Source organism: Coregonus clupeaformis, unplaced genomic scaffold, assembly GCF_020615455.1.
Source record: "Coregonus clupeaformis isolate EN_2021a unplaced genomic scaffold, ASM2061545v1 scaf1258, whole genome shotgun sequence".
In the NCBI taxonomy this organism is placed as follows: domain Eukaryota; kingdom Metazoa; phylum Chordata; class Actinopteri; order Salmoniformes; family Salmonidae; genus Coregonus; species Coregonus clupeaformis.
In genome coordinates this window covers 105805-130000 of record NW_025534712.1, presented here as the reverse complement: position 1 = coordinate 130000, position 24196 = coordinate 105805, and the positions used below count along the sequence as shown (strand labels likewise).

The 24196-nt window shown below is 41.5% G+C and overlaps 1 protein-coding gene, 3 non-coding genes and 3 pseudogenes across 8 annotated transcripts in view; 1 reads left to right on the top strand and 6 right to left on the bottom strand.

The window, feature by feature from the left end:
- The window catches only part of LOC121559339, a 119-nt gene extending 94 nt beyond the window's left edge, over positions 1–25 (bottom strand). The window contains exon 1 of the ribosomal RNA XR_005998758.2: positions 1–25. This exon is cut by the window's left edge and continues 94 nt beyond it. This is a non-coding gene — a ribosomal RNA (5S ribosomal RNA).
- Positions 26–8087: 8062 nt separating this feature from the next.
- Positions 8088–8206, bottom strand: LOC123486533. The gene has a single exon (XR_006659404.1). It is a non-coding gene; the product is annotated as a 5S ribosomal RNA (ribosomal RNA).
- A 1182-nt stretch (positions 8207–9388) lies between these two features.
- LOC123486539 lies at positions 9389–9505 on the bottom strand (annotated as a pseudogene).
- A 1160-nt stretch (positions 9506–10665) lies between these two features.
- On the bottom strand, positions 10666–10785 carry LOC123486538 (annotated as a pseudogene).
- A 4550-nt stretch (positions 10786–15335) lies between these two features.
- Positions 15336–15454, bottom strand: LOC123486540 (annotated as a pseudogene).
- Positions 15455–16636: 1182 nt separating this feature from the next.
- LOC123486534 lies at positions 16637–16755 on the bottom strand. The gene has a single exon (XR_006659405.1). It is a non-coding gene; the product is annotated as a 5S ribosomal RNA (ribosomal RNA).
- A 2889-nt stretch (positions 16756–19644) lies between these two features.
- On the top strand, positions 19645–21597 carry LOC123486531. 5 transcript variants are annotated; one of them, XM_045217859.1, is made up of 6 exons: positions 19645–19960; positions 20047–20102; positions 20145–20204; positions 20659–20848; positions 20944–21125; positions 21221–21597. In XM_045217859.1, the coding sequence occupies exons 1-6, from the start codon at positions 19717–19719 to the stop codon at positions 21317–21319; spliced, it is 831 nt and encodes a 276-aa protein (XP_045073794.1). In that variant the 5' UTR covers positions 19645–19716; the 3' UTR covers positions 21320–21597. The 5 variants fall into 5 exon arrangements, with proteins under 5 accessions (XP_045073794.1, XP_045073792.1, XP_045073793.1 ...); XM_045217857.1 differs by having other exon boundaries at positions 20065–20204; XM_045217858.1 differs by having other exon boundaries at positions 20047–20204; positions 20683–20848.
- Positions 21598–24196: the final 2599 nt, after the last annotated feature.

Below are 24196 nucleotides of genomic sequence, written 5' to 3'. Positions count from 1 at the left end.
TATTCAGGCTGATATGGCCGTAAGCGAGGGAACAACTCTTGGAACACTATATAAAGTCAATGTGTCACTCACTCTGAAAGGGACAAAGAAACGTATCCACTTTGTGACACAAACTGAAGAAGATCAACCCTTGCTTACATTTCCAATATATATATAAATAAATATATATTTGTGTCTTGTGGGGGGAAGAGGGCATATCCTATGTTGATTTATGACAAGTTCATTGACTAGGGCCCTATAAAATAGGCGTTGCGGACCGAATCACGGAATCCAGACATTAAACCGAAATTCAACAATATTCAAACATTTATTGAACTTAGTAAGAAATCAACTAAATCTATTCAACTTGTTAGAAAACGCATTAATTTGCCCAAGTCAATCATAAGACATGAACAAAATGAATAAGTGATTCGTATTTCCATGAACTTTCTGGCACGGCACAGGAATGCCCATGTCTGTGTGCATGTGTGCGGTGCGCGCGTATGTCTACACTTTGTGTAGCCGTTAGCGATGATGCTAATGATAACCTTCTTCTGGTAGGGAAGGAATGGCTTTCCCCAAAACCTTCGCAAGTAAATGTTAACTACAAAGTAGCCTATGCTTGCCTGGCAGAATTATACCGTGATCATTTGCATCACTCCAGTGGCCATTTGTTCTACAGCAACACCGCTTAACCAAACAAAGGTCTCTTCCTGGTGCACGCTTGCATTTAAGGGTAACTACACCCCAAAATCTAAATGTCTTACATTTTTCCCAGACCTCACAAATGGTCACCTGATAGGGTTTAAACATTGTTGTGGACATATAACATCCAATTGTGCTGTTTTGCTATTAAAAATGTGTACTTTTGAGAGCGAAAACCTGCCAAAACAGGGACAAACGGTCAACGGGGAAATCTAAAAGGAGAAAAGGGAACTTGGGAATTAACGGAATCAGGCAAAACATTGAAGGGATTTTATAGTGCCCTAATGGACTACAGACATTGACTGTCTCCTAGACTAAAAACAAAGGCTGCATGTACTGCCTATATTTTGAGGGAAACGCACTGTCCATTATTTGATTTGATCAGGGCAGGGCAGCACACACAAACTGCATTTAGTCCAATAACAATCCATGATATTATTAGGGTGATAAATAAAAGGCAGTTGCTCCATGACACAAGAGCACGCTCTACTGGGACAAAAAGCTTACAGCACCTGGTATTCCCAGGCGGTCTCCCATCCAAGTACTAACCAGGCCCGACCCTGCTTAGCTTCCGAGATCGGACGAGATCGGGCGTATTTTTTTTTTTTTTATATTTTATTATGAAAACCAGACAATTTTACATAATTTCAATCATCATTAAAGGGTGAACAATTCACCCTTTTACAAAATCAGAAAGAAAATACAATAAATCAACAATTAAAACACTCACCTAATCCAATTAATAATTAAACACAAGTTTTCCATTTGCTGAAATTCTAATAAATGTACTCCCCCACACAAATTCTTTTTCAAAGTTGCCCCCACCATATCTCTGCATTATCTCTATATTTCCCTCCAACATACTCTTAAAAAAGTACCTCCACACTCACACATTTCCCTTCATAATGCCCCAAGTTCCTTCTTAGTCTTACAGCATATCGAGGCATGACTTAAAACATAATTAACCAAATTAAAATTCAAAACCTTACTTTTCCCATTAATACCAAAAAAAAAAAAATCTCCTCCATTCCACCCCATTAAAAATCTCCTCCCCCCAATGTTTCACTAAAAGCTCCTTTAAAAACTCATGAAAACCTCTTATTCTACCGCATTCAATGAAAAAGTGCATAAAGTTTTCCACCTCTATATGACAAATGTCACATTCTCTATTAATATTTCTGTTGATTTGATGTAAGACCACATTAGTAAAAATCCTATTATGTTTTATTTTAAAATCATTGTCTTCACATTCTATGGAGTTCCCCCCTTTACATTAACATTCCTCCATATTGACTTCACATCCAAATCTACAAAAACCTCCGACCACACTTTCTCCGAAGCAGGCACTCTTATCTCTTTTAAAATACATTTACTATAGACTGTTTTAACTTTCAAGCCTGACAAATCACATTTCACTCCACCACTTTCATACAATAAAACCGGCAAACCCCTGGCTCTCTTAACCGCCCCTGTATTTATTAAAACACCCCACTCCTTCGGAATGCACCTAAAATTCTCTTATACATATTTTCTACTGTAGTTTTGCTTATTTCATCCTCAACCTCAACAACATTGTCATAAATCGCTTGTACCGGTAGAAACCCCGGCCTGACCTCATACAGAATATCACCAATCTGTCGCATCCCAGCTCTCATAAAATATTTACAATACAACATTGTATTATTATATTTGATCTTTGGATTCAAAAAAGATAGGCTGATTTAAAATATTTTCCAAACTGTTACATTCATAAGAAATGTGTGGTAAAACCTGCCCCCAAGCCTCGAAAACTTCCTTATAAAACAAAGGTATATTTCCCAACATTTCTTGTTTTACACTCATTAATAAACCATTATCCCCTATCCTCCCAACCTCCTGCAAATACTCTGCAAAAAACTTTTTCCACCCGTAATCTAATTCCCCATATAAATACTTCCGAACCATTTTCACTCTTATTGCTATTTTCCTCACCCTTAAATCCACTAACTTCAAGCCCCCCTCCTCATAACCCGCAATCAATGTTTTAAAAGCGATTTTCGCCCCCTTCCCCTCCCATAAAAATTCAACTAAAATCTTATTCATTTCAATTAAAACCCATTCTGGCACATCTAAGACATTCATGACGTGAATACAAATTGACATCAGTAAAGAATTTATAACAATAACCTTCCCCTTTAATTTTAACAACCTCCCCTTCCACATATTTACAACCTTTCTGACTTTATTTATCACCCCACTCCATGTCAAATCCCTAGCTTCTTTTTCTTTTACACCTAAAAAAACTCCTAACACCTTAAAATATTCTTTGGCCTCATTAAAAGGAAAATTCCCCTCATTTACCTTCCCAATATACATTACAACAGACTTTTCCATATTAACTTTAGCTCCTGATGCTCTTCCATATACTTTAAAACCTTCATTACCCTTTTTACACTGTCCTCATCTCTAACTGTTATAGTTGTGTCATCTGCATATTGGTGAATCAAACTAAATCCCCCTGTGGAGTCTGTACACAATTAATAAAATTATCCTTCTTAAGAAAAGCCGCTAAAGGCTCAGCTGATAAAACATACAATAAAGCAGATAAAGGACATCCCTGTCTCACAGATCTCTCCAGAGTAAAAGAATCGGTTAAAACCCCATTGCATTTCACCCTACTTTTTGCATTTCTATATAATAATTTAATCCACCCTATTATTTTATTACCAAAGCCAAATCTTTCCAAGACCCTAAACATAAAATCATGTTCTACTCTATCAAAAGCCTTATTTAAATCTATGCTTAAAACAATACCTCCTATCTTATCCCCGTTCATTTTGTGTATCACGTCTCTAATCGTATTAATTGTGTCAGCTATATCTCTCCCAGGAACACTATAATTCTGTGTTGATGCTATAATATCATGTAAAACTCTCTTCATCCTATTCGCTAAAATTTTGGCTAAAATCTTGTAATCCACATTTAATAAACTAATTGGCCTATAATTTTCCAATTTCACCTTACTCCCTTTGTTTTTATATAAAATAGTTATCATTCCTGTCACCATTGATTCTGATACACAATCATTCTCCTCCATATAGTGATAAACCTCCAATAAAATAGGTGCTAAAAGACTTTCATAAACTTTATAAAACTCTGCAATGATACCATCTACACCAGGGCTCTTATTCACCTGTAAACCCTTTATCGCATCCATCACTTCATTTACTGTAATCTTCCCATCACACATCACCTTATCTTCTCCATTAATTTTCACCTCCACACTATCTAAAATCTCCTGTACACACCCCTCATCCACCTCCCCTTTTTTTAAATAAGTCCTTATAAAAACTCTGCACTGTCTCTAAGATCTCTACATAATCATCTACTACTTCCCCCCTTTACATTTTCAATCTGTCTAAGATATGTTCTTCTTTGAGTACTCTTCTCTAATCCAAGAAAAAAGAAGTGCATTTCTCCCCCTCCAAAAAATACTTTGCTTTGCTTCTTATAATGGCCCCCATACACTTATCCATGTCATATTTACTCAATTTTGCTCTCAACTCTAAAAACTTTTCTATATTATAATTAGGTTCACTGTCACACTTCCCCATTTCCTCAACCAATTTGGCTCTCAACTCATTTTCTTTTCTTTTCATCCTGCCTCTCTTTTTGCCTTGCATATCTTATACTAAAACCTTTTATTTTTTCCTTAACCTTGTCCCACCATACACACTTATCCTCCCCCTTTCTGCTTATCCTCCATTTCACATATTATCAAAGATTTAAGTTGTTTACAATAATCCTCATCCCCCAAATAACTCGCATTCATACACCATGTACCACCTCCTATTCTTTCTTTGTCTAAACCCACCGAGAAATTTAAACATGCATGATCACTGAGTGTTGTAAATACATACTTAACATCTTTCATACAATCCCTTAAATCTTCTTTAACTAAAATCAAATCTATTCTGGTTTGTTTTAACTCCCCTAAAACCACCTGCCTTCTAGAAAATTCCTCGTTTATCGGGATTGTCATCTCTCCATATGTCAATAAGTTTTTTCTCAACCATCATTTTCTTTAAAACCCCTCTAGATGCATCATTTCTAAAAGCAGCTCCCCTTGTCATATCTAATCTGTCCAATTTCACATTAAAATCCCCCCACCACGATGCAATTTCCCACACTCCATCGTCCCACTTCAACAAATAAAACCTTGCGCTCTATTTCATTATTTGGCGCATAAACATTTATAATTCTAAACTTCATATCCATATACTCAAAATCTAAAACTAAAATCCTCCCATTATTATCATCATGTACATGTACCACTTTATCCACCACATCCTTTCTCACTAGAATAGCAACCCCACTAGAATTCCCTCTACCATTATTAACAAAAATAAAATCCCTCCATATTTGTTTTACTTTCAATACACAATCATTGTCCCAATGCGTCTCTTGTAGGCATAAGATATCCACATTCTTCATTTGAACTATATTTTGAAATTTATCCATCGTCCTTAAACCATTTACATTTAGGGACACAAACTTAACCATTTCAAAAATAATAAAATGAAAAGAAATACCTTCATTGTCCTCTACTTTTTGTCCTGTTTCTTTCCTCTTCTATCCTTCTTCTCCCCCGCCGTCGCTTTCCTCTTCCTGTAGCTTTCCCTTAGTTTTTCTACCTTTGCCCCTTCGTCCGTATCAGATATCTCCTCCAAGCCCATTTCGTCCAACCAACTCAAGTTCTTTACTCCCACATCCGTTGTGCTCCCGTATCTCTCTCCGTCTCTGGTATTGTCGTCAAACTCAAACTGCCCTCCATGTCTTCACCCCCTGCGGTACTCGCAGGGCCTGAGCTTTCCCCAAAAATCTGCGCGTCCCCAGTGCCTCCACCCAGCCCGATCCCCCTCCTCCTGTAAACTCCCTCTTCTCATCTCTGAGTCCAAGCTGCTCCCTATTTCGTCTGCCTTTGCTCTTCCATCTCTCCACCTTCCTCCACATCCTCTTCCCCATCCTCTTCTTCTCCTCCCGGTGATACATCAGCTTCCATTAAGAGGTCCTGGCTCTCCTCCTCACTTACAACCTCTCCACAGTTGCACTCATCGGTTCCCTTCCGACATCCTGCGCAAACTGCCCTATCCCTCGCTCCAGCACATTCCCTCGCATAGTGTCCCTGGTTTCCGCACTTAAAACACCTAAAGTCAGGGCAGTCCTTTAAAATATGTCCAGGTTGAATACACAGGCGACATACCCTAACCTGCTTGTCATGAATCACCCTGAAATATTCACCACCCTCCATTGTCTCGAACTTAGTGGAATACGGCAAGGACTGCACGGTGTCCGTGAACTTTACCTTACAGTATCTTGTCCCATCCACGATTTCCGTACCCGGCCAGACTCTCCTTCTGATTTCTGAGACCGCAGCTACACCCCAGATCCGCAGTTTATCCAGTATAGCTCCGTCTTCGATATAAACTGGCAAATTCATAAACGAGACTATGAGTTCGTTTGCCATCATATCTCTCGCCATTACCTTCGTGTTCTTAATCATGAACCCATCCATTAAACACTCTTTTCCATTTTCATCCCCCATCGTGACTTCGTATTTCCTTTCTCCTTTTATTCTGCACCCCACCACCTTTCCGCACACATCTTTAATTGATCTTAGTAATTCCATCGTCGTTATCTTGTCTTCTCCCATCAATTCCACTGCCACTGTTCGTTCCTTGCCGTATTTTGAGCCACCTTCAGGTCCAAGTTTTGTCCGTTGCGCATTGCCTTTGTCTTTATCCGTTCCATTATTCTTTGCCATGTTGTCCGTCATTAACCAAACAGAAAAAAGTCTCAAAAACTCACCCCCAAGCAGCAGAACTGCAAGGGGGGAAAAAAACTAACTAACCTTAAACTTAATTGAATTCAAAATCAAACAAATGTCCTTCAATAAACTAAGAAACTCAAGCAAATAGTTCTCTCCCAAACACTCACTTACAGCTTAATCACCTGCACCTGTCTCACTCAACTCACCGGAAGGGCGTATTCAGGCTGATATGGCCGTAAGCGAGGGAACAACTCTTGGTACACTATATAAAGTCAATGTGTCACTCACTCTGAAAGGGACACAGAAACGTATCCACTTTGTGACACAAACTGAAGAAGCTCAACCCTTGCTTACATTTAATATATATATATATATATATATATATATATATATATATATATATATATATATATATATATATATATATATATATATTTGAGTCTTGTGGGGGGAAGAGGGCATATCCTATGTTGATTTATGACAAGTTCATTGACTAGGGACCTATAAAATAGGCGTTGCCGGACCGAATCACGGAATCCAGACATTAAACCGAAATTCAACAATATTCAAACATTTATTGAACTTAGTAAGAAATCAACTAAATTAATTCAACTTGTTAGAAAACACATTCATTTGCCCAAGTCAATCATAAGACATGAACAAAATGCATCAGTGATTCGTATTTCCATGAACTTTCTGGCACAGGAATGCCCCTGTCTGTGCATGTGTGCGGTGCGCGCGTATGTCTACACTTTGTGTAGCCGTTAGCGATGATGCTAATGATAACCTTCTTCTGGTAGGGAAGGAATGGCTTTCCCCAAAACCTTCGCAAGTAAATGTTAACTACAAAGTAGCCTATGCCTGCCTGGCAGAATTATACCGTGATCATTTGCATCACTCCAGTGGCCATTTGTTCTACAGCAACACCGCTTAACCAAACAAAGGTCTCTTCCTGATGCACGCTTGCATTTAAGTGTAACTACACCCCAAAATCTAAATGTCTTACATTTTTCCCAGACCTCACAAATGGTCACCTGATAGGGTTTAAACATTGTTGTGGACATATAACATCCAATTGTGCTGTGTGCTGTTTTGCTATTAAATTGTAGAGAACCCAATTTAAGCCACCCTATCTCCATATCGTCGGCACCGGCCTCAATAATTAGGCGCGAGACTCCCTCTAACCGTCTTATTTCTCGTGCTGAATCAGGCCACAAGCTACAAATGGAAAAAATTAAAATTAAAAAGGTGTACTTTTGAGAGCGAAAACCTGCCAAAACAGGGACAAATGGTCAACGGGGAAATCTAAACGGAGAAAAGGGAACTTGGGAATTAACGGAATCAGGCAAAACATTGAAGGGATTTTATAGTGCCCTAATGGACTACAGACATTGACTGTCTCCCTAGACTAAAAACAAAGGCTGCATGTACTGCCTATATTTTGAGGGAAACGCACTGTCCATTATTTGATTTGATCAGGGCAGGGCAGCACACACAAACTGCATTTAGTCCAATAACAATCCAAGATATTATTAGGGTGATAAATAAAAGGCAGTTGCTCCATGACACAAGAGCACGCTCTACTGGGACAAAAAGCTTACAGCACCTGGTATTCCCAGGCAGTCTCCCATCCAAGTACTAACCAGGGCCGACCCTGCTTAGCTTCCGAGATCAGACGAGATCGGGCGTATTCAGGCTGGTATGGCCGTAAGCGAGGAAACAACTCTTGGTACACTATATAAAGTCAATGTGTCACTCACTCTGAAAGGGACACAGAAACGTATTCACTTTGTGACACAAACTGAAGAAGCTCAACCCTTGCTTACATTTCCAATATATATATATATATATATATATATATATATGTATATATATATATATTTGAGTCTTGTGGGGGGGGGAAGAGGACATATCCTATGTTGATTTATGACAAGTTCATTGACTAGGGCCCTATAAAATAGGCGTTGCGGACCGAATCACGGAATCCAGACATTAAACCGAAATTCAACAATATTCAAACATTTATTGAACTTAGTAAGAAATCAACTAAATCTATTCAACTTGTTAGAAAACACATTAATTTCCCAAGTCAATCATAAGACATGAACAAAATGCATCAGTGATTCGTATTTCCATGAACTTTCTGGCACAGGAATGCCCCTGTCTGTGTGCATGTGTGCGGTGCGCGCGTATGTCTACACTTTGTGTAGCCGTTAGCGATGATGCTAATGATAACCTTCTTCTGGTAGGGAAGGAATGGCTTTCCCCAAAACCTTCGCAAGTAAATGTTAACTACAAAGTAGTCTATGCCTGCCTGGCAGAATTATACCGTGATCATTTGCATCACTCCAGTGGCCATTTGTTCTACAGCAACACCGCTTAACCAAACAAAGGTCTCTTCCTGGTGCACGCTTGCATTTAAGGGTAACTACACCCCAAAAATCTAAATGTCTTACATTTTTCCCAGACCTCACAAATGGTCACCTGATAGGGTTTAAACATTGTTGTGGACATAGAACATCCAATTGTGCTGTTTTGCTATTAAAAGGGTGTACTTTTGAGAGCGAAAACCTGCCAAAACAGGGACAAACGGTCAACGGGGAAATCTAAACGGAGAAAAGGGAACTTGGGAATTAACGGAATCAGGCAAAACATTGAAGGGATTTTATAGTGCCCTAATGGACTACAGACATTGACTGTCTCCCTATACTAAAAACAAAGGCTGCATGTACTGCCTATATTTTGAGGGAAAACGCACTGTCCATTATTTGATTTGATCAGGGCAGGCAGCACACACAAACTGCATTTAGTCCAATAACAATCCATGATATTATTAGGGTGATAAATAAAAGGCAGTTGCTCCATGACACAAGAGCACGCTCTACTGGGACAAAAAGCTTACAGCACCTGGTATTCCCAGGCTGTCTCCCATCCAAGTACTAACCAGGCACGACCCTGCTTAGCTTCCGAGATCGACGAGATCGGCGTATTCAGGCTGGTATGGCCATAAGCGAGGAACAACTCTTGGTACACTATATAAAGTCAATGTGTCACTCACTCTGAAAGGGACACAGAAACGTATCCACTTTGTGACACAAACTGAAGAAGCTCAACCCTTGCTTACATTTCCAATATATATATATATATATTTGAGTCTTGTTGGGGGGAAGAGGGCATATCCTATGTTGATTTATGACAAGTTCATTGACTAGGGCCCTATAAAATAGGCGTTGCGGACCGAATCACGGAATCCAGACATTAAACCGAAATGCAACAATATTCAAACATTTATTGAACTTAGTAAGAAATCAACTAAATCTATTCAACTTGTTAGAAAACGCATTCATTTGCCCAAGTCAATCATAAGACATGAACAAAATGCATCAGTGATTCGTATTTCCATGAACTTTCTGAAACGGCACAGGAATGCCCCCTGTCTGTGTGCATGTGTGCGGTGTGCGCGATATATCTACACTTTGTGTAGCCGTTAGCGATGATGCTAATGATAACCTTCTTCTGGTAGGGGGAAGGAATGGCTTTCCCCAAAACCTTCGCAAGTAAATGTTAACTACAAAGTAGCCTATGCCTGCCTGGCAGAATTATACCGTGATCATTTGCATCACTCCAGTGGCCATTTGTTCTACAGCAACACCGCTTAACCAAACAAAGGTCTCTTCCTGGTGCACGCTTGCATTTAAGGGTAACTACACCCCAAAATCTAAATGTCTTACATTTTTCCCAGACCTCACAAATGGTCATCTGATAGGGTTTAAACATTGTTGTGGACATAGAACATCCAATTGTGCTGTTTTGCTATTAAAAGGTGTACTTTTGAGAGCGAAAACCTGCCAAAAACAGGGACAAACGGTCAACAGGGAAATCTAAACGGAGAAAAGGGAACTTGGGAATTAACGGAATCAGGCAAAACATTGAAGGGATTTTATAGTGCCCTAATGGACTACAGACATTGACTGTCTCCTAGACTAAAAACAAAGGCTGCATGCACTGCCTATATTTTGAGAAACGCACTGTCCATTATTTGATTTGATCAGGGCAGGGCAGCACTTTTACACAAACTGCATTTAGTCCAATAACAATCCATGATATTATTAGGGTGATAAATAAAAAGGCAGTTGCTCCATGACACAAGAGCACGCTCTACTGGGACAAAAAGCTTACAGCACCTGGTATTCCAAGGCAGTCTCCCATCCAAGTACTAACCAGGCCCGTACCCTGCTTAGCTTCCCGAGATCGGACGAGATCGGGCGTATTCAGGCTGGTATGGCCGTAGCGAGGGAAAACTCTTGGTACACTATATAAAGTCAATGTGTCACTCACTCTGAAAGGGACACAGAAACGTATCCACTTTGTGACACAAACTGAAGAAGCTCAACCCCTTGCTTACATTTCCAATATATATATATATATATATATATATATATATATATATATATATATATATATATATATATATATATATATATATATATATATATATATACATATTTGAGTCTTGTGGGGGGTGGGGGGAAGAGGGCATATCCTATGTTGATTTATGACAAGTTCATTGACTAGGGCCCTATAACATAGGCGTTGCGGACCGAATCACGGAATCCAGACATTAAACCGAAATTCAACAATATTCAAACATTTATTGAACTTAGTAAGAAATCAACTAAATCTATTCAACTTGTTAGAAAACGCATTCATTGCCCAAGTCAATCATAAGAAATGAACAAAATGCATCAGTGATTCGTATTTCCATGAACTTTCTGAAACGGCATAGGAATGCCCCTGTCTGTGTGCATGTGTGCAGCGCCGGAAGAAGATGGCTGCCGTTTTACAGCCCTCTAACCAATTGTACTATTATGCGTGTTTTTCCGCGTTATTTGTAATTTATTTTGTACATAATGTTTCTGCCATCGTCTCTTATAACCAAAGAGAGCTTCTGGATATCAGGACAGCGATTACTCACCTCGCGTTGGACGAAGACTTTTTCTTCAACGAGGCGTTCGCGAAGGATAATCTACAGACACCTGACAAGGCCCAGATCCCCGTCATTCGCGTGAGGAAGAGATGGATTTATCGTGGACGCAGATCCGGGTGCCTTGTAAGGATCCGACGGCGAACGAGTAAACTGCCTCTCCCATCAATCCTATTAGCTAACGTTCAAGCTTTTGAGAATAAAATGGACGATTTAAGATTACGGTTATCCTACCAACGGGACATTAAAAACTGTAATATCTTATGTTTCACGGAGTCGTGGCTGAACGACAACAATGACAACATTCAGCTAGCAGGCTATACGCTACATCGGCAGGACAGAACGGCAGACTCTGGTAAGACAAGGGGCGGCAGTCTGTGTATATTTGTAAACAACAGCTGGTGCACAAAATCAAATACTAAGGAAGTCTCGAGGTTTTGCTCGCCTGAGGTAGAGTATCTTATGATAAGCTGTAGACCACACTATTTACCAAGAGAGTTTTCATCTATATTTTTCTTAGCTGTCTATTTACCACCACAAACCAATGCTGGCATTAAGATTGCACTGAATGAGTTGTACAAGGCCATTAATCAACAGGAAAACGCTCATCCAGATGCAGCGCTCCTAGTAGCCGGGACTTTAATGCAGGGAAACTTAAATCCGTTCTACCTCATTTCTACCAGCATGTTAAATGTGCAACCAGAGGGGAAAAAACCTGTAGACCACCTTTACTCCACACACAGAGACGCACAAAGCTCTCCCTCGCCCTCCATTTGGCAAATCTGACCATAACTCTATCCTCCTGATTCCTGCTTATAAGCAAAAAACTGAAGCAGGAAGCACCAGTGATTCGGCTAATAAAAAAGTGGTCAGATGACGAGATGCTAAGCTACAGGACTGTTTTGCTAGCACAGACTGGAACATGTTCGGGGATTCTTCAGACAGCATTGAGAGTACACCACATCAGTCACTGGCTTCATCAATAAGTGCATCGATGATGTCGTCCCCCACAGTGACCGTACGTACATCACCCCAACCAGAAGCCATGGATTACAGGAAACATCCGCACTGAGCTAAAGGGTAGAGCTGCCGCTTTCAAGGAACGGGACTCTAACCCGGACGCTTATAAGAAATCCCGCTATGACCTCCGACGAACCATCAAACAGGCAAAGAGTCAATACAGGTCTAAGATTGAATCATACTACACTGGCTCTGATGCTCGTCGGATGTGGCAGGGCTTGAAAACTATTACAGACTACAAAGGGAAGCACAGCCGCGAGCTGCCCAGTGACACAAGCCTACCAGACGAGCTAAACCCACTTCTATGCTCGCTTCGAGGCAAGCAACACTGAAGCATGCATGAGAGCACCAGCTGTTCCGGACGACTATGTGATCACGCTCTCCGTAGCCGATGTGAGTAAGACTTTTAAGCAGGTCAACATTCACAAGGCCGCGAGGGCCAGACGGATTACCAGGATGTGTACTCCGAGCATGTGCTGACCAACTGGCAAGTGTCTTCACTGACATTTTCAACATGTCCCTGACTGAGTCTGTAATACCAACATGTTTCAAGCAGACCACCATAGTCCCCGTGCCCAAGAACTCTAAGATAACCTGCCTAAATGACTACCGCACTCGTAGCACTGACGTCTGTAGCCATGAAGTGCTTTGAAAGACTGGTCATGGCTCACATCAACAGCATAATCCCAGAAACCCCAGACCCACTCCAATTTGCATACCGCCCCAACAGATCCACAGATGATGCAATCTCTATCGCACTCCACACTGCCCTTTCCCACCTGGACAAGAGGAACACCTACGTGAGAATGCTATTCATTGACTACAGCTCAGCATTCAACACCATAGTGCCCTCTAAGCTCATCACTAAGCTAAGGATCCTGGGACTAAACACCTCCCTCTGCAACTGGATCCTGGACTTCCTGACGGGCCGCCCCCAAGTGGTAAGGGTAGGTAACAACACATCTGCCACACTGATCCTCAACACGGGGGCCCCCTCAGGGGTGCGTGCTCAGTCCCCTCCTGTACTCTCTGTTCACCCATGACTGCATGGCCAGGCACGACTCCAACACCATCATTAAGTTTGCCGACGACACAACAGTGGTAGGCCTGATCACCGACAACGATGAGACAGCCTATAGGGAGGAGGTCAGAGATCTGGCCGTGTGGTGCCAGGACAACAACCTCTCCCTCAACGTGACCAAGACAAAGGAGCTGATCGTGGACTACAGGAAAAAAAGAGGACTGAGCACGCCCCATTCTCATCGACGGGGCTGTAGTGGAACAGGTTGAGAGCTTCAAGTTCCTTGGTGTCCACATCACCAACGAACTATCATGGTCCAAACACACCAAGACAGTCGTGAAGAGGGCACGACAAAGCCTATTCCCCCTCAGGAGACTAAAAAGATTTGGCATGGGTCCTCAGATCCTCAAAAAATTCTACAGCTGCACCATCGAGCATCCTGACTGGTTGCATCACCGCCTGGTATGGCAACTGCTTGGCCTCTGACCGCAAGGCACTACAGAGGGTAGTGCGTACGGCCCAGTACATCACTGGGGCAAAGCTCCCTGCCATCCAGGACCTCTATACTCAGGCGGTGTCAGAGGAAGGCCCTCAAAATTGTCAAAGACTCCAGCCACCCTAGTCATAGACTGTTCTCTCTGCTACCGCACGCAAGCGGTACCGGAGTGCCAAGTCTAGGTCCAAAAGACTTCTCAACAGCTTTTACCCCCAAGCCATAAGACTCCTGAACAGCTAATCATGGCTACCCGGACTATTTGCACTGCCCCCCCCACCCCATCCTTTTTACGCTGCTGCTACTCTGTTAAGTATTTATGCATAGTCACTTTAACTCTACCCACATGTACATATTACCTCAACTACCTCAACTAGCCGGTGCCCCCGCACATTGACTATGCAACGGTACCCCCTGTATATATATGCCTCCCTACTGTCACTTTATTTTACTGTATATATAGCCTCCCTACTGTCACTTTATTTTACTTCTGCTCTTTTTTTCTCAACACTTTTTTGTTGTTGTTTTATTCTTACTTTTTTGTTTAAAATAAATGCACTGTTGGTTAAGGGCTGTAAGTAAGCATTTCACTGTAATGTCTGCACCTGTTGTATTCGCGCATGTGACCAATAAAATTTGATTTGATTTGATTTGATGCTAATGATAACCTTCTTCTGGTAGGTAAGGAATGGCTTTCCCAAAACCTTCGCAAGTAAATGTTAACTACAAAGTAGCCTATGCCTGCCTGGCAGAATTATACCGTGATCATTTGCATCACTCCAGTGGCCATTTGTTCTACAGCAACACCGCTTAACCAAACAAAGGTCTCTTCCTGGTGCACGCTTGCATTTAAGGGTAACTACACCCCAAAATCTAAATGTCTTACATTTTTCCCAGACCTCACAAATGGTCACCTGATAGGGTTTAAACATTGTTGTGGACATAGAACATCCAATTGTGCTGTTTTGCTATCAAAAATGTGTACTTTTGAGAGCGAAAACCTGCCAAAACAGGGACAAGCGGTCAACGAGGAAATCTAAACGGAGAAAAGGGAACTTGGGAATTAACGGAATCAGGCAAAACATTGAAGGGATTTTATAGTGCCCTAATGGACTACAGACATTGACTGTCTCCTAGACTAAAAACAAAGACTGCATGTACTGCCTATATTTTGAGGGAAACGCACTGTCCATTATTTGATTTGATCAGGGCAGGGCAGCACACACAAACTGCATTTAGTCCAATAACAATCCATGATATTATTAGGGTGATAAATAAAAGGCAGTTGCTCCATGACACAAGGGCACGCTCTACAGGGACAAAAAGATTACAGCACCTGGTATTCCCAGGAGGTCTCCCATCCAAGTAATCACCAGTCCCGATCCTGCTTAGCTTCCAAGATCGGTCTAGATCGGGCGTATTCAGGCTGGTATTGCCGTAAGCGAGGGAACAACTCTTGGTACACTATATAAAGTCAATGTGTCACTCACTCTGAAAGGGACACAGAAACGTATCCACTTTGTGACACAAACTGAAGAAGCTCAACCCTTGCTTACATTTCCAATATATATATATATATATATATATATATATATATATATATATATTTTGAGTCTTGTTGGGGGGGTGAAGAGGGCATATCCTATGTTGATTTATGACAAGTTCATTGACTAGGGCCCTAAAAATAGGCGTTGCGGACCGAATCACGGAATCCAGACATTAAACCGAAATGCAACAATATTCAAACATTTATTGAACTTAGTAAGAAATCAACTAAATCTATTCAACTTGTTAGAAAACGCATTAATTTGCCCAAGTCAATCATAAGACATGAACAAAATGCATCAGTGATTCGTATTTCCATGAACTTTCTGAAACGGCACAGGAATGCCCCTGTCTGTGTGCATGTGTGCGGTGCGCGCGTATGTCTACACTTTGTGTAGCCGTTAGCGATGATGCTAATGATAACCTTCTTCTGGTAGGGAAGGAATGGCTTTCCCCAAAACCTTCGCAAGTAAATGTTAACTACAAAGTAGCCTATGCCTGCCTGGCAGAATTATACCGTGATCATTTGCATCACTCCAGTGGCCATTTGTTCTACACCAACACCGCTTAACCAAACAAAGGTCTCTTCCTGGTGCACGCTTGCATTTAGGGGTAACTACACCCCAAAATCTAAATGTCTTACATTTTTCCCAGACCTCACAAAGGTCACCTGATAGGGTTTAAACATTGTTGTGGACATAGAACATCCAATTGTGCTGTTTTGCTATTAAAAAGGTGTACTTTTGAGAGCGAAAACCTGCCAAAACAGGGACAAACGGTCAACGGGGAAATCTAAACGGAGAAAAGGGAACTTGGGAATTAACGGAATCAGGCAAAACATTGAAGGGATTTTATAGTGCCCTAATGGACTACAGACATTGACTGTCTCCTAGACTAAAAACAAAGGCTGCATGCACTGCCTATATGTTGAGGGAAACGCACTGTCCATTATTTGATTTGATCAGGGCAGGGCAGCACACACAAACTGCATTTAGTCCAATAACAATCCATGATATTATTAGGGTGATAAATAAAAGGCAGTTGCTCCATGACACAAGAGCACGCTCTACTGGGACAAAAAGCTTACAGCACCTGGTATTCGCAGGCGGTCTCCCATCAAAGTACTGACCAGGCCCGACCCTGCTTAGCTTCCAAGATCGGACGAGATCGGGCGTATTCAGGCTGGTATGGCCGTAAGCAAGGGAACAACTCTTGGTTCACTATATAAAGTCAATGTGTCACTCACTCTGAAAGGGACACAGAAACGTATCCACTTTGTGACACAGAAACGTATCCACTTTGTGACACAAACTGAAGAAGCTCAACCCTTGCTTACATTTCCAATATATATATATATATATATATATATATATATATATACATATATATATATATTTGAGTCTTGTGGGGGAGAGGGCATATCCTATGTTGATTGATGACAAGTTCATTGACTAGGGCCCTATAAAATAGGCGTTGCGGACCGAATCACGGAATCCAGACATTAAACCGAAATTCAACAATATTCAAACATTTATTGAACTTAGTATGAAATCAACTAAATCTATTCAACTTGTTAGAAAACGCATTAATTTGCCCAAGTCAATCATAAGACATGAACAAAATGCATCAGTGATTCGTATTTCCATGAACTTTCTGAAACGGCACAGGAATGCCCCTGTCTGTGTGCATGTGTGCGGTGCGCGCGTATGTCTACACTTTGTGTAGCCGTTAGCGATGATGCTAACTTTTGAGAGCGAAAACCTGCCAAAACAGGGACAAACGGTCAACGGGGAAATCTAAACGGAGAAAAGGGAACTTGGGAATTAACGGAATCAGGCAAAACATTGAAGGGATTTTATAGTGCCCTAATGGACTACAGACATTGACTGTCTCCTAGACTAAAAACAAGGCATATGCATGCACACACACACAGGCATATGCATGCACGTACACACACACACAAACACAGGCAGATAGGCAGGAATGCATGCACGCACATACACATATATTTGTGTATTGATTCTGATATTACAAAACCATGCACTATTCACTGAGATAACACCACTAGACCAGAGTCCCAAGGTACAGTATATGATTCCCCGTCCTACCTAGTTCTGCTTGGTTTAATGTTTGAAGTTAAAATGTTTATCCTGTAAATGTATAATAGACTTCATGCCGGCTGTGACCACAGTGGTGGAGGTCATAACACAGAGACATGGCTGCCTTTATTTGTTTATCTACTGGCCCTCACTAAAAGGAATCCAATAAGCCATCAGGATGCACCCTGTGGCCATACAAGTGTCTAGGGTTCTGAAAGGAAGACTAGGTAGAGTGCATAAACACACTGACAGACACACATAGAAGAAAACACACATCGTCCCTCTATAGAACACTTACTACCAACACACCCACATGTACATTAACCCTCTGAAACACATACACACACCCTGCATTTATCTGGCCATTAATGGTCTTGGCTGGAGGATGAAGGCATTTGTTATCATCTTCAGGAGAGGCCAAGGTTTGTTCATCATCACTACCCAGGAGGCACCACTCTGATCTCTCTGTGCCAGTCTTTGTGTGCGGCTCTCTGTGGATTCACCCAGGCTCACTGGCCTGTAAAGCAATCTAATCTTCACTGGACTGCAAGAGCCTTACTGCCTTTACAGAGAGCTGCAGGGCTAAACTGTAGCCAAACACTGAACTGGCAGTTTTTTATCGTTTTCAAATTAATGGCAACATTAATGATCTTTACTATCATTGGATAAAAAACATATTACACATGTAACAGTCTTGGGAGGATAAAAGAGAGCGAGAGAGAGAGAGAGAGAGAGAGAGAGAGAGAGAGAGAGAGAGAGAGAGAGAGAGAGAGAGAGAGAGAGAGAGAGAGAGAGAGAGAGAGAGAGGGAGAAAAAGGAGGATTCATTGGATAAATGGACTGACATTTTTGAAGGGAATCAATTCAGTTACCCCACTGAAACGTGCACTTGTGTGTAGCCTATGTTATGATGTGTAGACTATTTTATGATATGTGTTGTACTAAACAGTATATTAGAAAACCATTCATGATTGCTTTACATACAACATTTGGTCATTGACATACTGTATGTAGTCATTTTATGCTCTCTGGTGGCCTTTTAAGGCAAAGCAGCACAGCACTGCCTCCCCATGCTCTCCCATACAGATGACAAAGATGGTGAATAATGAAGGTGTCGCATAAAGGCTGTTTACCTATCTCTTATGCTACATGTGGCGGCGATCTGCTTTTAATAGTGCAGACATAGAGGAGGTGTGAATATAGATGTGTTGCCATGACTCTTGCCCGCTGGCCTGCATGTATTCACTGAGTAGACTCTTGGACTACAACAAGTATGTATTCTGATTGCCAACAGTAGTAATATGTTGAGTGTGGCACTTGATAATCAACTGTATAATCATTCTCAATGTGGAGTGATTGACCTGTGCTCAGCCACCCTCTCCTTGCAACATGATGCAGGCAGGCAATAGATGAGAAAACAAAGTGCTTCAATAGGGTGAAGGCAGAGGTTGAATATGAATACAGGCAGAGAGAGAGATGGAGAGAGAAGGAAAGAGAGAGACAGACATACAGATGTAGGATCTTAATTTGAGCCAGTTTGCTACAGCAGGAAAATAATTATGCAGCAACAGGAAATGTGAATTATGATGTGGATTATAATTAATGGACATTTTTTGTAGGGGTTGATACATTTTCTGTTTGGGCAAATCAAGTCTGACATTTTAAAATGGAAATGACAAACTTTAGAACCCTTTTGTAATACAATACAAGTTTGCATTTCTTGCTCTGCAGTACAAATCTCAGCAACAAAAGAGTGATCAAATTAAGATCCTACATCTGTACAGACAGACAGACATACAGACATACAGGCAGACTAGGTCTATAGTAATAGGCTGCTCCAGTGTTCTGGAACTTGATGATGTCACAATGTCACTTTACCAGGGATGGAGCACTAGTTATTATAAGGGAACATTATGAGGTAAAATTGCCACGGAAACACACTTCTAACAGAATCCCAGACCACATTAAAATTGTTAGACAAGCTCAGGAAGAGCGTGTTAGCTACATCTCTCAACCTATAACTGATTTGATTGATTACAACAGTACACTACCCTAGCGTGTTATGGGTCAGACACTTAGTGACCCTGTCCCTCTGGTCTCCCCTAGGGAGCAACCAAAGGAGACCCATAAACATAAAAATAAACCCAAGGAGAAGAGCATCCCTCCAGCCCTGACCTTTCTTCAGCTGTTTACACTGCTGAGCTGCGTCAGGATGAAGAAGACACCATTTGATCCCTCCCAGAGTGGTGAGGGGAGAAAGGCAACAACGATACACGATACGAACAACAATAATGACTCTGATACTGGTAAGTGTGAGGAGGTGTCTATTGACTAGTGCTGCTACACAGTACAATTATTTAGGCTTCACTTGGAGGAAATGTTTCACTTACAGGCTCTGACTATTCTGCAGGTGATGTGAAAAGGATCAAGGACAAGAGTAAAGGAAAGGTTCGGAAAGAGAAAGTTTGGATTGAAGTTCAGAAATCTCAGGACCACAAACGCAGAACGACACCGGAAACAGAAAAAGACATTAAACAAAGATCTAACTCGGTAAGACATCCAAACCTGCTTATCAATGAGGATTTGCCAATGTATTTGATAATTGATAATGACCACAATAAGGAAAACACAGTATATTGTGTTGAATTTGATACTTTGACACTGCTTGACAAATGTGATAATGTCACAATGCCCCTTCGTATGGGGTAGGCCCTACTAGTTAAAAAGTCTTAACAGAATCCATGGAACGTCCCAACTCTGACCTTACCCCCATTGAAGTTGAAATTGAAATGGTTAAGGTAAGGGTTAAGGTTAGAGTTAGGGTAAGGGTAGAGGTAAGGTTAGGGTTTAGGGTAGGGATGTCTCAAGGATCTCGGATAGCACTAACCCTAGTTATTATTGGGTAACATTTTGCCATGGAAACACACTAGAGCTCATTGGCTATTGATATTGTACTTTGAAATATCAGTAGATTTCTAACTGATGTACTGATTGTGACCCTGAGGTCTCCCCTGTGGAGAAAGCAAAGGAGACCCAGCAGAAAGAGAAGAAGCAGAGCATCTATCCAGCTGTGGCGGCCCTGCAGCTGTTCACTCTCTTCTGCTGTGGAGGGAAAGTCAAGCTGAAGAAAACTCGTCCCTCTCAGCACAGACAGAGTAAAAAGGACCAGGACGAAGATAATGCATCTGATACTGGTGAGTGTTATGGGTTGTCTGTTGATTAGATATAGAATGATATTGCTCCACTTGGAAAGATGTGTCTTCAAAATCAAAATGTCTAATCTAAACAGGCTCAGACTGGTCTGGAGGAGATGTTACAACCAAAAAGGTAAAGGACAAGAGTAATGGAAAGGTAGGGAGGGAGAAAGACTGGACTGAAGTCCAGCTATTGAAATCATCTCAAGACCACGAACCCAGAAGTACAACACCAGAAACAGACAAGGGAACTAATTTGGGACAAAGACCAAACTCTGTGAGACAAGCAAACATGCTGTATCATATTTTATTGTGAGCAAAAGATATTTCCCATAATGTTTTATCATTGGGTATTGCAATTGTCTTATTCAGGCAAATCAAAGGACACCCCGGCAAGTGAAGACCCATGTGGAGAAAATTTACATAAGTCCTGACTCTCCGACTCTACCACGTGCCCACGTAAGTTACTGAAACCTGACTTACTATACGGACAGACAGAGATTCACACATCCAGGCAGTTTCCCCTCTGACCTCAACCGCACCCAGAACTCCACTCCTGACATGGCACTGACCCCTGAGAGCACTAAGGACATGATCGCTACTGATGAGGATGTGAAGGATGACTCTGCTGAAGATTTGATCTCCACCCTAACAGACACCTCTATGGAGAAATCCGTCAGTGAGACCAGCCTGAAAGCCCTCATCGCTGAGGATGAGGAAGATAACAATGAGATGAAGGATATGGCTGCCTCCGCTAGTCCCTGCTACTGATAATGCCAATGAGGATGCAAAGCTACTGGAGCTTGCAGCACTTTATGACTACATGTTGACAGTGGAGACCGAGCTGTAGGCCTAATGAACATTTCAATATAGCAAAAGCTATACTATGATCAATTAATAAAAACAGTTAATATTTCTGCAGCAAATGTTCACTACTGTTGAAGCAGCATGCTTAGGTTAGGCATATGTGTTTGAATTCACCAAAACTAATACATAAACAAAAAATATATCAAACCACTACAGGTAGGGAAGAGTGAATACATCAGCATTGAGTTAATTTGGTCAATAATGATCCATGGGCATATTACATTCTGTAATATATGAAATAACAATCACCCACAGTGAATACAAAGCAGACATGTTCTATTTTCTCCCTCTGTCCTTCCCTCCCATGTCCTGATGAGGTTTAGATTGTCTTGTTATCCACCCCTTCAACTGTTTAGCATTTTAATAACGCCGCGCAATATCAGGGCCTAATTATTTTTTATTCACATGCTTAAAATAGAGCCCACATATCACCACATATCTGAGCGGCCTGAAGGTGCTGTGTTACTGGTGGGTTTCCAAAAGATTACAGGGAGATTGGTGAAATAAGTCAACCTAAATAGGGACGATAGGAACATTATCATACTACAGCCTCATTCTCTTTGCCTATATTACAGCAGGGAGGATATATTGGTGTCATCAGAGTAATGGAGTACCACACATACTGTATGTACCTCAAGTTTTCACACATCATGATGTAGTCCTTGTAAGATAACTCTGGAGCGTGATCTTGTCGTTTTATCATCTTGAAGGGTGACAGAATAGTGAGCTTTATCCATGACTTTGAGAATGTAGTTATTTTATGAATTCTCACAGGTACGATTTCTGTCAAACTGCACTTTTCTGTCTCTGTCATGCCTGCGGTCACCAGATATACAGCCTCCCCAGAGCTGCATATTCCAGTGGCCTACATGCATGGATAATGAGCTGAGAGAAGTAGTTGCAGCACATCGTTTTAGGCTACAGCCAAGCTCTATCTTTAACCTGAGAAACATCTTAGTCCTACATGAGTGCACTCTCCACAACAAAGACCAGCCTGACATCAACATACTGTTGATAAAGTAGACATTGAATTAAATCAACATAACATAGACACTGTACATGTATTTTTGATGATTGTTAATCTAGAAAAGACGCAGAACATATTAACTCTGAAAGGGGAGAGAGAGAAGAGAGAGGGGGATGAATGGGTGGATAGAGGAGAGACAGTACAAGGGATGGTGAGATGTGTCCATTTATGAATTCAAATATTCAACTCCCCAATAAGAGGATCAAAGGTTCTCTCACCCAGGTGTACAAACAAACAGACATGCATGTACATACAGACATGCACGGACACACACCTACACACACAAAAATACCCACGCACACACCCACTCCTCTATCCACATGAAGTGGTCAGGGCATCACAGTGATCTAGCTACAAGGACATTGAGAGAAGCCATTTCTCTGCTCTAGAGACTGTAACATTGATGAGGTTCACTGGACGCTCAAACACACCTCCAACATGTCCGTGAAATAAAAGATTACATCATCATTTTAATCCAAGTACTTTTCATATGACTGCACAGTTATATTAGTATCACTACAGTGAGGAGAATTAATAGAGATCCACACTCTTTTCACACTTCGGTAAGCTATCTATGCCAGGGGCTATTCTAGATCCTGAGCTATGAGAATCCTTTGACCTGGCCGAGCTCCCCTCACTGTACTGAAACACCAGGCTAACACCTATCAAGAGTAATCATGGCTTTAAGTGACCAGTCTATCCTCAGGGGGATACTCCTGACAACACATTGACAGCCAGGCTCTATTACGGTCTGTCAGCTGCTGTTTTTGCTGGCTCTGTCTTTACCCTGCTCATAGGACATGATGGACAGTGTGTGTGTGTGCGTGTGTGTGTGTGTGTGCGTGCGTGCGTGCGCTTGCGTACATGCGCTCATGCCTATGCATGCATGCCTATGTTTGTGTGTGTCCGTGTCTGCATTAATGTGTGTGTGCATGCGTTCCTATGCATGCATGCGTGGGTGCACATGCATATCTGTGTGTGTGTGTGTGTATGTGTGTGTGTGTATGTGTGTGTGGGTGTATGACTGAGGGCTGGAATGAACAGTCAACTGTTTCTCATTAGTGTCTAGCTGCAGAGGGAGAGCAATAAGACAATGATGTATGAATGTCCCCTGAGCAATCAGAGACACTATGAGCCATCATGGGAAGAATATATACAGCTTGGTACGAGACTCTGAAACAATGAATGGGTTTGATAGACAAAACATTTTTATACTCTACTACAGTGTTTCCCAACTCCGGTCCTCGAGTACGCCCAACCAGTGGAGGCTGCTGAGGGGAGGACAGCTCATAAAAATGGTTGGAATGGAGTAAATGGAATGGTATCAACAACATGGTTTTCATCTGTTTGATACCATTCCATTCACTCCATTCCAGCCATTCCACTCCAGCCATTATTATGAACCGTCCTCCACTTATGAGCAGCCTCCACTGCCCCCAACAATACATATCTTG

What these genes read in the sequence shown, in the direction of transcription:
- LOC123486531 (XM_045217856.1), top strand. Translation starts at nt 19,717, where the DNA reads ATGGGTCAGACACTTAGTGACCCTGTCCCTCTGGTCTCCCCTAGGGAG. An exon ending in AGATAATGCATCTGATACTG is followed by an intron (nt 20,849 to 20,943) that starts GTGAGTGTTATG and finishes TAATCTAAACAG; the next exon opens with GCTCAGACTGGTCTGGAGGA. An exon ending in TGGGACAAAGACCAAACTCT is followed by an intron (nt 21,126 to 21,220) that starts GTGAGACAAGCA and finishes TGTCTTATTCAG; the next exon opens with GCAAATCAAAGGACACCCCG.